At 34.5% G+C, this 15,174-nt stretch overlaps 1 protein-coding gene across 1 annotated transcript in view; it reads left to right on the top strand.

The window, feature by feature from the left end:
* Window positions 1–12,724: 12,724 nt before the first annotated feature.
* LOC150089436 (uncharacterized) overlaps window positions 12,725–15,174 on the top strand; it is a 140,371-nt gene continuing 137,921 nt past the window's right edge. Inside the window, exon 1 of the mRNA XM_090389981.1 lies at window positions 12,725–12,900. Coding sequence (XP_090246107.1) covers window positions 12,725–12,900 — 176 coding nt within the window. The remainder of the gene's footprint in view (window positions 12,901–15,174) is intronic.

Genomic DNA, 15,174 nt, shown 5'->3' with positions numbered 1-15,174 from the left:
ATTCAGTTTGTTTTACAGTTACAAGCGTATTTCATGAAATCACCTTTTTCTTTATTTAATACTTAAGTATTGCACCTACACAATAAACAACACGCTTAATCTTGACCATTGCCGCTTACATAGTTATGAGGGAAAAAGAATACAGTTGTGTGCCCATATTAAAAATTAGCAAATAGTTAATAAAACAAAAATAAAGTGAAAGTAATAACTTTGTGTGAAATGTGAATATTTTGTCTTCACATAAAAAAAAAAAATAATTATTGCTGGATTTCTCTTGATCTGGTTTTAATTAAATTTGGGATGGCTTGGGATTTGGGATGGAAAAATCCTTCTAAAAGAGCCAAGTATAAAATTTCATGAAAATTCATCTGCTGGAGTCAAACTATTACATGCAGATGTATGGAAAAAGAAATAATTGCCAAATTTCTAATAGTTCATATTTAATGATATTTGGGATAGCTTCATAAATATTTCTCAAGGAGCCAAACACAAAATTCTAGGAAACTCCTCCATCCACCAGGTCAAATTATTACATGAAAATAGATAAGACAGATGTGGTGAAGACAGTAGGCACTTTATGTAAAAATGTTCTACTTTAATTATTAATTTACTTTTCTGATTTTTAAACAAGTGATATTGCTATCCCCACAAGGTTATTTATTCAGGGAAAAAGAGATAACTTGAATATATTTTCCTGTTACCCATATAAATGTGTCTGATTCTGAACAGTTACAGAGCAATGGCTGTTTGAATTTTAAACAAGTTAGAGTTAATGTATGCTGTCCATTACATTTCAGCTGCATTAGCAAATAGTAATAATTCATGACTTATAACAAAAAAAAAAAAAAAGCGACAACTTATTTTATTTACAAACCAAGAACATTTTATTTGTGCACATTTACCATATTGTCCATTCATTCTTCCAATCAGTGCATCAACAAACACAATGTCCAGTGCTTCAGTTACAATATATGGATAGCCTTTATGGCATGTATAAAAAAAAAAGAGAAATAATAAACAGACAGATTTCTATTAGTCTAATTTTAATGAAATTTCGGAAGTCTTAGCAAATTGTTCTAAAAGTGCAAAATGTAATGTTTCGTGACAATCAGTTGATTCATAGCGAGGTTGACCGATTCATAACAGCATTCACTGTGAGTTGCATTATTACATGTGGACAGATGGATAAAGAAATAATAATTGCCAGATTTCTATTCATTCAATTTTAAAGACATAGTTAAAATTTTTTCCAGAAGATCCAAATATAAAATTTTTGAAAACCTACTCATTAGGAGTTGAGTTATGATGGGCAGACAAAGATAACGATTTCCAGATTTCTGTTGATCTGATTTTAATGAAATTGATTGGAATGGGATGACAAATCTTTCTAAAGGAGCCAAGCAGTGCTGGATTAAGGCCCTGGTAGTAGGGCCCTTGCCTGGGGTGCCAAAAACAGAAGAATGATAGGCAAGAAATATATATATCCTTAGTAAGAGGGTACAGAAATACCTTGGTCTGTAGCCAAGTGTAAAAATTTTAAGAAAATCCATCTGCTAGGATGGACATGGTGAAGACAATAGGCACTTTGTGCATATGTACTAAGGCACCGCAAGCATGTATTATGAATCAGGGATAGACCTAGGCGGCAATCATCGCTCATTCCAATAGCACTTGTAGCATGTTATGGCTACAGAAAAAGAAGTGGGGGGGGGAGAGGCAAAATTGTTGGAAGCAACTAGAGCCAGTCCAGCTCTGCTTTGAATCAAAATTTTATTAGGTCTGTGTGCTTATTCGTATTATTTTTGCAATTAAAAACTTGGTAGCCATTTTTAGGCACAATAGTATATGTGTAAAGCAAACGTTGCCTTCACCATGTCTGCTCACCTGTCTGTCCATCCACATGTAACAACTCGACTCTTAGTGAAATGGATTTTCACAAAATTTTATATTTAGCTTTCTATATACCATATGTTGTAGCTTGAGCACTAGATATTACATTTGTTGCAGTGTGCTGAATTGGAGAAATGATTGGGCAATATAGCAGATCCATAAAAATGAAATGTTCTTGGTTAGTGTGTACAAGTTATTGCTTTTTTGCCCATTTTTTAGTCGCTTTCATATATATGTATGATATTTATTCAGTCTTTTGGGAACAATGATATCCACTGTCCCCAAAAGAGTGATTCACAAAGGAATTTCAGTGATGATATTTTCAAAAATGTTTCACATTAATGAATAATTTACTTTTCCTATTTTTAGTAACTGAACTCCCATGTATGGATTTCCATAAAATTTCACATTTGGCTCTTTTAGAAATAGTTGTCGTCAACCCAAATTTCATTAAAATCGGACCAATAAAAATATGGCAATTATTTCTGTGTCTGTCCATACATTAGAACGGTGGATTTCCGTGAAAAAAAAATCACAAGTGAAAAAGAAAAGGGATTTTATGATTTTAGAGATGGAAGAATACAGAAAGAAATTCGCAAACAAAGTATCAAAATTTGTTGAAGTAAAATGGAGCCAAGAGAACAGCTTCAACAGAAGTGAAATGGATGTAAACAGGGAATGGGAAATACTAAAAAGCAGCAATCAGGAAGCCACTGATCACACAATCCCACACTCCACCAGTGTTAAGAAAAAGCCCTGGATGACAGACAACATACTAAACCTAATGAAAGAAAGCAAAAGACTCAAAAATAAACCAGAGTAAACCTTGGATAAAATCATCAGAAAAAGAGTATAGACAAGCAAAGGAAGATTGGGCAGCAAGTAAATGCAAAGAAATCAAAAGAACTTGAAAGGACACAGGGATAGTCAGCTCCACATAGAAGTGAAATCGATGACATATAAGAATAAGGTTTGTAAAACAACTGCATAAAATTCCAAAATGGAGAAGTGGTGTTTGACAAAAACGATATTCTGAGGAGATGATTGGAGTATGCAGAAAAGCTCTTTGCTCACAAGTGAAAGAAAACCATGTGCACTTAATCTAGAGGGACCACCTATTCTGGAAAGCAAGATCACCAATGTCATTAAGCGACTAAAAATGGGAAAGCAACTGGAACATGAAATTTGTTCAGTAATGCTGAAAACATTAGGCAGTGATGGAATTAAAGTGCTTACAAGATGACTAAATAATATATATGATACAGAAATAATTCCAAACAACTTTAAAATCTCCACCTTCATACCTCTTCACAAGAAACCAGGATTCCTGGAATGCTCAGATCATAGAATCATTAGCTTAATGAGCTATACTTCCAAGATTCTCCTGAAAATAATTTACCTAAAAAACATTCATGAAAAACAATAGAACCAAAGAAGGAATCTTTAACTTAAGGATGATAATTGAGAGATATCTGGAGAAACAAAAAGACATCTACATCTGTTTTGTAGACTAAAAAATCCCTTTGACTCAATAGACCAAGAAAAGATGATTCAATCTCTGCAAAAAATAGGAATCGACGATGAAGACATAAGAATTATAACTAATTTATACTGGGAATACTCAGCTTCCATCAGAATTGATGGACAGGTTTCAGATGAATTTCCAATATGAAAGTTAGTGCATCACCAATGCATCCTATCACCTATCCTTTTTAACATTTATACCAAAGAAATTTTCAGAGAGGTCGAAGACTTAAAGGGCCTTACCATAGGAGGAATCAGAATTAACCTAAGATATGCAGATGACACCATTCTACTGGTGGAAAGGGAAACAGATTTAAAAGCCATCATCGACAAAAAGGTAAAAATCTCCTGCGACTTGGTCTGTATTTTAATGAAAAGAAATCCAAAGTAATGTGCATCTCAAAGAAAGAGGGGGAGAATAAAATCATATTAAAGTAAACAATAATACAACTAGTAAACTCCTATGTCTACCTAGGGCATCTAATCACCGATGATAGGAAAACCTTCAAAAGAAGAATTGAAATAGCAAGAAGGCCTTTCTGGACATGAGGAAGATCTTAACATCAAGGGAATTACACATAGAAATCAGGATAAGGTTGAGAAAATGTTGTGTGGTCAACCCTCTTTATATGGATCTGAAATATGGACTATTACAAAGGATGCCGAGAACCAAATTAAGGCATTTGAAATGTGATAAGTCTAATGCAGAAGTGCTGGCTTTAACAAAAGGAAATAAAAGAGAACACATGATCATCATTAAACAAAGAAAAACAAGGTATCTCGGTCACCTTCTGAGACATGACTATACAAAAGAGGCTGTTGGAAGGGATGGTAGAAGGAAAGAGGAGAAAAGGATGGATAACCAATATTGAGGAATGGACTAATCTTTCTTATGAAGATTGTGCAAGAGAAGCACAGATGCAAAGCTAGTGAAGGCTCATGGTAGTCAACCTCCTGGATGGAGACGACACATGAAGAAAGAGATTTGTGTATGCCAGGGTTCCAGGACTACCTAAATCCGGCATTATCCTAAATCTGCCATTAACACCTTCATAGACACAGACGTACTTTTCTGTGTAATGATTTCACAATTAATTCCAGGCAAACTGTTTAACGAATTTGTGAATAATGATCATGGTTCACACATCATATAAACTTGACTTGAGAAAATACACTTGATATTTTCATCATCACTTGATAAAATTTCAGAAAATAGATTTGCAGGTGTGTTATCGACCAAAATATTTTCAATTGCATTTAATGTTTCTTTTTGAATGTTTCCTTTTAAAATGCAATTGTAAAAAAAAAAAAAAAAAAAGAAAGAAAGAAAAAGGGAAAAAAAAGCTATTCTGAAAACAAGCAGAATTATATAATTAAATTCTTATTTCCATTCTGCATAAAAAAAATCCAAAAACAAAACAATTTTCTGTTCATACTCCAATGGAACCAGGGGCATAGCTATTGTATAGCACAAGTAGGCAAAGCTTAGGGCCCTGGTGAATTAGTGGCCCAACTTCACCAGAGTCCACAAACAGATGCAAATAGGGGCCACCCCTGGGGCCTATAGACAGACGCAACATGTGATGAAAATATTTTTCTCACTGAGCTCAACAATGTTATACATCTAGAATAAGGAAGGAATTCTTATATCTTATTGCCAAAACATAACAAACCCAGGCGTCAGCAGTCTTTATTTTGCTTTTACAAATGCAACTTTGTATAGTGATCAGATATCCATTTAGTTACTGTATGTGTATGTGTCATATTGTATGGTTTTCTGGATTCCCCAACATGACAGGGGGGATAGGTCCCACCGTATACGAACATTTAGCCATATACGGTGGTCAAAAGTTGTTAGTTGATTAATTTCAATTCAAGTTTGTTCAAGTCATTATCAAAACAGCAATTGACATACAAAAATGTATTTGTTTATTATTGCTATTTGTATTTAAAATAAAGTTTAAAATTAAATTAATAAAAATTTTAGTTAAAAATGGATAAAAAGAAAAAGGGAAAGAGTGGAGCCCAAAAAAAGAACAATGGAGTAAGCAAAAGAACAAGCAGTCAATAAATTACCTAAATTAGATCATTTCTTTTCAAAACACAGTAATGAATTATGTCCAGAAGAAGGTAAAGAAAAGACCAGTATTGAATTGGAAAATGCGTAAAAGAATGCTGCTGGTGTAAATATATCTGCGGATCATTAAAATCAAGCAGGGTCATCAAAAGAAAACAATTCAACAATAATAGATATGCCTTTGTTGGAAATTAGTGTTGAACACACTGCACCGTTTCTTCCAATGAGAGACACAGGAAATTGAAACCACCTAACTTGAAAACCCTGAACTTAAAATTACATCCTGACAATAACAACACCTACTGGATGGATCAATACCCTAAGGACCCACTGAGTATTGACATATACTACTACCAATTACTGACTTGAAAAAATGAGAGTAAAATCAAACTGTTCGCTGACAACCTACCTTTGTTGACCAGGAGCGATCTTACAAGACCGGATGTGTCATACTTTGATCGGGAGCCAGCACAGTCACTGGAGATGCACCATAGTTGTCTTTGAGAAATGGAAACGTAGACTATCAACACCTAACTGTGACTTAGTCCTATTAGAGGCAATTAAACTGGACCTGACCTCTCTAGACAATGGCCATTGATAAGGCAAGGAAGAAACACCCGGAGGAGGCAAAATAACACCAAAGCTCAAGAAACACCTGGAGGAGGCAAAATAACACCAAAGCTCAAGAAACACCTGTAGAAAGCAAAATAACACCAAATGACAGCCTCCTGAAAGTACTTCTTGTCTGGGATAATGGATCCATTACTTGACAGTGATTGTTGACATTGATGACCTGAAAGGGCACTCTTGCACAGTTCACTTTTAATCCTCATCCCTTGGGCGGGGGGCGGAAAACCGTCCTCCCTCCCTGCTGTACTCTTTTTTTCCTGGTGGGGCTTGTCCCCACTGACCAGGTTGGGGTTGTCTTCCCTGTCATCCCCATGTTTCTACCTTCCCCCCCTCCTTCAGACTCTACCCTTACTCTAACTTGTCTCGCATTTTTTTTTACTTTATCTATTTATTTTTATTATATTTTTTATTTTATTATTATTATTATTTTTTAATTTAATTTAATTTTATTATATTTTTTAGGCCCTTGCCTCTGATGTCTTTGGAAATTGGGTGGCAGGGCCTGCCAGAGTACTTAAGCAATCCCTCTACTGCCTTACCTGCCTCCTCGGGGCTAAGTGTGGGCATGGGGTATCCCACTAGGGGCCCAACAGCTGAATGGTCAGAACAACAACATAACATGACACTATACAACGCTAACACACACACACACACACACACACATTACACTTTTTAAACCTCTGGCCTTCACAGAGTTCTGTGATACACAAACAGAGTACACAATGCGGAGATGGGGGGGAACCCCTGGGGCCGTTAGACATCGAACATTTTACACTTTACTGCACCGTTTATTCCCTCAAGTGATCTTAGAGAATACGTGGACATCAACATTTCCGATGAAACATTATGAGTTTGTCACTTCAGAGACCTAAAGGACCATTTACATGGGATCCTGAACAACAAAATAGAAGTGTTAGTGACATGTACTACCATTCTACTTCAACGTATGGCCCAGTTCCTCGTTTGTGGCTGCGGGATTGGAAAAATCCATCTTTTCGAATAAAAACTCAGTGTTTCTCAACATCTTATCAAGGCATGTGCTATACATGAAATGTGGCAAAGAACGCAACCATTGATAAAGATCTTGAGGAACAAGTAAGATACAGATCCTCATTTTTGAAAATGGTACAGAACAGTTATTTTGGATAGCGCTTATGTTGGCTAAAAATTGTTTACCATTTTGCGGGAAGGATTTCTGAAGATTACAGCGGCAATTTTTTTTATCGCAGGTTCGTTTACTTTCCTACTATAATGACGTAATGAAACAAATTATTAATAAGCCATCTGGTTCAGTAACTTATTTAAGCCCCACTGTCCAAAATGAGTTAATAGAATGTTTAGGTACCAAATTAACAAAAGAAATCAAATTAACAAACGAAAAGTGTTACTCAAAATTAATTCAGCACCATTCTATTCACTAATTTTGGATACTACTCAAGATCTCACCAAAAAGATCAATTAAGTGTTATTGTACGACATGTTCACATAATTTGCGACGAAAATGAAAAATCCAAAGATTTGAAATTTGTGAAACGTTTTTAGGATTCTATCAATTTCTATGACATGAATGATCATTCGGCAGAAATGGTAACGGATAATATAATGAAAATATTACACAAACTAAATATTCCCATTGAAAAATGTTATGGTCAGGAATGGGGCTAATGACAAGAGTGGGGTTTATAATGGTGTGCAGTCACGCAGGATCCAATCAAATGCAGAGTACATTCATTGTGCAAGTCACAATTTAAATTTAGTTATTAATGATAGCGTAAATTGTTGTAATAACGTTTCATCATTTTTCAACATTCTTCAAATTTTGTATAATTTTTTTGGAAATAGTACAAAAAGATGGGATCTTCTTTCTAAATTTACTGGGAAATCTGAAGTTACAAATAATTAATATTTGTAAAAATATTTCTGAAAAAATAATTAATATGTCAAATGCTGGTATATTAAGTGAGTTTGAAAATCTCATAAAAAAGTATTCATCTGTACTCTATCTCCCCAACTGCTGATTCAATATTTGTAATTTAATCACACTTATTAAACAAGATTTATCAGCAGACATGTCTATCAGACAATTTTTTATTTGACTTTTCAGAAATTTTTACTTTATTTATGTTATTTTTTACCCCGCCAGCTGTCTCTGCTGAAAGATGATCATTTAGTAAATTACGAATAACAAAAGATTATAAAAGAAATGCTGTTGGTGAAAGTAGACTGCGCAATTTTGCAATATTGGCTATTGAGCGTAAATATGCCAGTAAAATGGATTTTATTAATAATTTCGCAAATGTAAAAGCACTAAAAGTAACATTTTAACTTTTTTCATAAATTTATTAGTTATAGGATAATTTTTTATGTTTGTCAAATTGTATTTAATAAGTAGTATCATATTGTAATATTAATTTTCATGTTTATGATGTGTTTGTCAAATTATAAAGAAATCGAAAATAAAATACATATTTATGTTATTAAAATGATTCAGCATTTTTTTTATATTATACCTAATTAGAATTTATTTTAATAAAAACAGAGGCTCAAAATGATTTCTTGCCTAAGGGCCCAAAAAACTTAGCTACGCCACTGAATGGAACATATATATACAGGTTATTTCATGTACCCAGTGCGTTACATTTCGTGTTAGTAAACAGTAATGATTTATGACATAAAAAAAAAAAAAAAAACACAAAAAGTAATGACTTTTAAAAGAATTTCGTTTCTGTGCATCCGCAACGTTGATCATTTTATCAGTTACGGTGCTAGCGTTTGTGGCGCCTGAGGCAAAACTTTGTAACGGCACCTGATTCATATAACATTTCGTTTTGCGGGTTTATCCGGAGAAAACCGCTAACGACTTGCAAAAAAAGCCCTCGCAAATTTATCCGCGCCCCTACAGAAAAGCGCCTATAGTCTGCCGAACCAAAGAAAGCACTTAACAAAATATTTTATTAATAATTCCGCAATCAACATCATTAAGGGGTTATGGATTACTGTACCTATCGCTGTGGTATATTTGCATAATTGTAGAGAGTGAAAACCTAACTACAATAAATAAGAAAAGATATTTTGTATCTGGAGTAGAAAGAAAGTAGAAATTTGATAATGAATGTTAAATGTAAAACATATTTTATTAATGGCGCAGCGACTGTAATAAATGCCTCACTTGCGTACCCCTAATGCCGGACCTGCATTTTATGTTATTATTATTATTATTATCTATATGGTGCAAGGAAGCCTGAGGCTTATGCTGCACCAGCCAAAAAAAAAAAAAAAAAAATTTCTGAATTACTCTGAGAGAGAGAGAAAACAACAGTCAGAAGTAGAAGAGAATCACTAAGAAAGAGAAGAATGATGACATCCAGCTCAGGACGCTGGGTGTGCCAAGCCCATACTCACCAGATGTGAGCCTCTGTTTGTTGCCTTTAACTATCGCAATGACAACAAATATCCAGTGCTTCAGATGCAACTTACGGTATAATGGGTGGCCTATTGTGAAGTGTACGAAAAAAAAGAAAAAAAAAAAGGAAATAATAATAATAATAATTGCCGAATTAAAATCTTATCCGATTTTAATGAAATTTGATTAGGGCAGATAAATCTTTCCAAAAGACCTATATATAAAATTTCACGAAAATCCATGTATTGGAGGTCGAGATATTACACGTAGAAACGAACAAATAAATCATAATAGTCGGAATCTATTTGGTTTGATTTTAATTTTAGAAAGATTCAAATCTTTCTAAAAGAGCCAAATCAAAAATTTAATGAAAATATTCACTGAGTCAAGTTATTACGAGTACGAAAAAAAAAAAAAAAAAAAAGAAAGAAAGAAAGAAAGAAACAAATAATAATTTCCAGAATTCTATTGATGCAATTTTAATTAAATTTGCAATAGCTCCACAAATATTTTTAGAAGGCCGAACTATAACATTTCATGAAAATCCATCCACTGGGAGTCGGATGGATAGACAGATGCAGGGACACTAGAAAAACAATAGGCGCATTATGCATATATGCTAACATGCCGAGAAAGGCAGTCCGAAATTTATTCCAATAAACTATGATTATAGATGCAGTTAATGAGATCTCCCTGAAAGTGCAGTTAGCGAGATCTCCCTGAAATCAGGGAGATCTCAGGCCAAATTTTAGTCTGGCCTGAAAGTATATTAGTGCACATTTAAACATATCTTCACGGAGTTAACAGGACACGTTTCTTCAGCGACCTTTGGACAAGAAAGGTTGTCTGTCTATGGAAAGTATCATATTTTAATATTATTAATTCAGTATTCATTTAGTCAGCATTAGTTTAATTAATACTAATTTAATTGTTGTTTTACGAAAAGTCCGTTTATCAATGGATAATTGAAGTTCTTCAGGAATAACAATAGACAATTCTATAACCATATTAACAAAGGGACTCACATCTGGTGAGTATGGGCTTGGTACACCCAGGGTACTTCTGACCCCCTCTCTCTCTCTCTCTTGAGTGTAATTCAGAATTTTTTTTTTTTTTTTTTTTTTGGCTGCTGCAGAATAAGCCTCAGGCTTCCTTGCACCATATGGCTAATAATAATAATAATAATAATAATAATAATAATAATAATGCGGTCAAGTTAAATAATTATCATGACTTAAGTGTTAGGAGCGTTGCGGTAAGAACTTTTGTGCTCTGAGATGAACTCTGTCCGCGCACCGCATTCAAGGAAATAAAAAAAAAAAAAAAAAAAACAGTGCATATATTTCTTTTTCATTTTTATGGCTATTTTTTTTTTTTTTTGTTGATTGGAATATTATTGATTTCTTCTTATTATTAGTTTTCATTGCAAATGAATAACATTTCCGCTAGGAAATGCAGCCCCAAACCGATAGGGGTCCCAAAAATTTACTGATATTACAATTTATATGTACAGTATTGTATATCGTTTTCATAAATTTTTATTTTAAGTGCTGTCAACACTTAAAATAGTACTCCAGCGCTTAAAATCGGCCCTGACTTTAACTACATTATGGGAACTAATCGCTAGACAGAACCCACTCTTAATTTGTGCTATATAAAATGTAGCAAAACGTTGAATAAAACTTTCAAAAAAATTTTGAAACATTCAGCAATAAAAACTATTTTTCATAAGTTTATGGAAGAGTACTAGGTAAGGTAATAGTGGAAGAAATTTCCTAGTAGGTTTGAAAAGAAAAAGGAAACTGAGGTGAGCATAATAGCGGATAACAACTCGATTTGGAGATGTATGAATTAGGGCTGGTCCAGAGGGCCGGGTGCCAGAATTAACTTTGGGGAGGGGCTCACATCTGGTGAGTATGGGCTTGGCACACCCAGGGTCCTGAGCTGGATATCATCATTCTTCTCTTTCTTGGTGATTTCCTTCTATTTCTGACTCTGTCTCTCTCTCTCTCTCTCTCTCTCAGGGATAACTCAGAAATTTTTTTTTTTTTTTTTTTTTTGGCTGGTGCAGCAAAAGCCTTAGGCTTCCTTGCACCGTATGGCTAATAATAATAATAATAATAATAATAATAATAATAAAAGAGACATTGCTAGGTTGGAGTTTCTTGCTTAAATTGAGAGAAAGAAAACAACCTGCCATTTTAGGACGACGAGAAATTACCTTGTCTGCCCATGCGTATTCACGCGGGTAGGTGAGGCGTTTAATTCTGTAAATTACGCGTTCTCTAGTCGGTTTTGCCTGTTTTACTGGACGAAAAATCTTGCTGTCCTCGCATGAGATCGACTAACGTAGCCACGAAGTGGGAAAAACCGATAACAATTCCTCTCTTTATGGAGGGGATTCGAACCCCGGTCTTTCCACCCCGTGTGGGAGGGATACGATAATTATAACCACTGTGCTACCGCGAAGATGGAAACGTTGTACAGTACAAGGGGCCCAAGCTCCTGATGATACACCTTTGCTTAACTACGTGTTAGAAATGGGTTTCATTTCGATTAGTACCAATAACGAAATTGCAATTTACACGTCCGTACCCCCTTTCCGGCTGCTGCAGACCTGGGGTAGTTTCGCCACTGATCAGCAGATGCATCTAGCGAATTTTTTTGGATCGAAATAATTTATTTACTCACTATTGAGGGAATTCGCTATTCGATTTGAACTACTACGTGCTAGAAATGAATTTTATTTCAAATAAAATCCATTTATAACACGTAGTAGTTCAAAATATCTTTATTTCTTTCAGATTTGTCAGAGCCCACGTGATGACTTTTAATGACTACACGATGCTTTTAAATGTTCTAATTCTTACTTATATTAGTTTTTATTTTACTTATATTGGTATTTATAAAGCGAAAACTTGTAAACAACATAATTATCTATACATATATTTATTTATATTTTTACGTTTTTTTGTTGTTCATGTATTGCAACCTTTACAAGCGCAGTTAAGCGCATCGGCCGTTGGTCCAGATCGTGGCAGTTTATTACGTTTTGTAGAAGTCTGACAAGTTGAAGGTCTGATTAATTTGAGGCATGTGTTTATCAAGGTCACCACCAGGATCGTGACTCATACTTCTAATAGTTCAGCTTCTGCAATTGTATTTGAATGGCGATGTAAACAAGAGAGTTTGGCTGAGGAATGGGGAATTGTTGTTGCCCTCAAGCAAAGGAAGAGGAAGACAATGATTTAAGTTGCAGTAGTCTTCGTGGTTCTCGTGGGAGACCAAAATCTTTAAATATAAATCTTTTACCTGACTCAATTTTACTGTACGTCTTTCGCCATCTCACTTTTGTCGAACTCTGCAAATGTTCTAGGTGAGTGTTCAACTTAACTTTTGAGTAGTTATAAATGTCATTTTAATTTTTCTTAGTTTAGTGCCAGCTAAGCTAAGAAGAATTTAAATTTGTGAACCCCTGGTGCGAGTTTTTTGTGTGATGAAGAAATAGTGTAATGCTGGCCATTGCATGAGTTTTATCATTCACTTGAGAATACAGGTTTGCACATTTTTTTAGCATCCTATTTCTATTATTAATGATTCTGCTAGTTCAAGTAACAATTGAACTAGTAACTTTTTACTGTTTTGAGCCAGTACTGTTTTGTTTTGACCCTTGGTATGAAAGGTAAAAAAAAAAAAAAAGAGGAATGCTGGCTTTAGTTTAATCATATTCAGGTATTTTGGACACCCTTTCCATGCAGTTACATTTTAATTTTGTGAAGGTGCCCACGGTAATGGCTATTCCTCTTGCTTCTCATTTGGAAAGTTGTTGTTATTTGGTTTTTAGGAGCATTAGGAACTAAGGCCATATTGCTTTGGGGATATGCGGTGGGCATTCCTGACCTTTCCGCATCTCCGTATTTGGTGGTCACGGGCTCGAACCCTGGTCTAATCAAGAAGCGCGTGCTACGCACTGCTAAAACCTGGCTACGGAGGTACTGTGGGAAAGATGTGAATTCAGTTCAGTTGCTACTATGATAGAAATGTATAGGATTTTTCAGTGACTGTCAGTCTCAAGCAGAATTCTACTTTTTTTTTTTTCTTGACAGCTTGGGTGTTTGATCTTACAAAACAATCAAACCAATCAAAGAATGTGTACAATATATTGATGACCTTAATTGCCTTATGTTGAAGCCAAGGCATTTTCAAGTAGGATTGATCTAATCTCATTAGAGATACAAAACCTGCAACCGAGATTTTCTTATCCTGCAATCAGGCAAATTTTGCAGTAGAGCACATGCAATTTACAAACATGGCAAAGACTTGTAAATAACATATTCAATTTAATTTATTTCTTTACCTCTTGTAGTATAATGCTACCAGAGCCTTTGGCTCCTCCACATTACAGTCCTTATAAATATACATAATAAGAGGTGCCTCCGTAGCCAGGTGGGAAGGAGCAGCAGTGTGTAGCACACGCTTCTTGATTAGACCGGGGTTCGAGCCCGTCACCACCAAATACGGAGGATGTGGAAAGGTCAGGAATGACCACCGCATATCCTGGAGCAATATGGCCTTAGTTGCTAATGCTCCTAAAAACCAAATAACAAACAAACATAATAAGAGATAAATACATATACACAAAAACAAACAAAAAATCATTCACACGACCCAATAAGCCATATATACAACATTCAGGTAACGTTATCATGTTCAAATTTCATCTTCAAAAAAATAAAATAAATAAATAACTCTTAAACAAATATTATATAAATTCCATAAAATCGTCCCGTAAAGCCTCGTGTGCACTGTATAATAAAACAATCGTATATACTTTCACAACAATCATATATACTTATTCACAACAATCATATATGCTTATTCACAATCTCCTAAAAGAAAACATTCAATTATAAGCCTATACACCTAAAATGTAAATCTTTAAAATAAATCAATTAAAACCATATAAACATTTATATATACATATACACAACTTATTTACATATAACAATCATATGATATTTATAATCATATTTTCAATCCATACATATTTACAATCTATTACATATTTACAATCTCTTAAAAGAATGTATATTCATTTATAAATCTAAAACTGTAAATAATATATATATATATATATATATTTGTTTATTTATTTTTTTGCTGCTCACGTGCTGCAACAACCTATACGAGCAGTTAAGTGCATCAGCCATTGGTTCAGATCTTGGCAGTTTATTACAATTTGTAGGTTTTGTACTAAGTCTGACAAGTTGAAGGTCTAATTAATTTGAGGCATGTGTTTAACAAGGTCACCAGCAGGATCATGACTGATACTTCTAATAATGCAGCTTCTGCAGTTGTATTTGAATGGCGATGTAAACAATAGTTTAGTTGAGAAATGGGGAATTGTTGTTGCCCTCAAGCAAAGGAAGAGGAAGACAGTGATTTTAGTTGCAACAGTGTTCGTGGTTCCCTTGGGAGACCCTTATGATGTTGTGGCTCTGACTTAAATTAAGAACTGCTGGTGTAGCCAAACCAAGCATAAAATTTTGATTTGTATGGCATGCAAAGCTAGTTACATTTTAGCAGTGTTTTAAGTGGAGGATGAGATGAGGCAGGATATCACTCCACCCCTTTTCAGCAGGTCTTAAGG

The sequence above is a fragment of the Mastigoproctus giganteus genome, chromosome 2 (assembly GCF_048544385.1).
Source record: "Mastigoproctus giganteus isolate SK-2022 chromosome 2, ASM4854438v1, whole genome shotgun sequence".
Classification (NCBI taxonomy): Eukaryota; Metazoa; Arthropoda; class Arachnida; order Uropygi; family Thelyphonidae; genus Mastigoproctus; species Mastigoproctus giganteus.
This window is presented reverse-complemented; position numbering and strand designations above follow the sequence as displayed.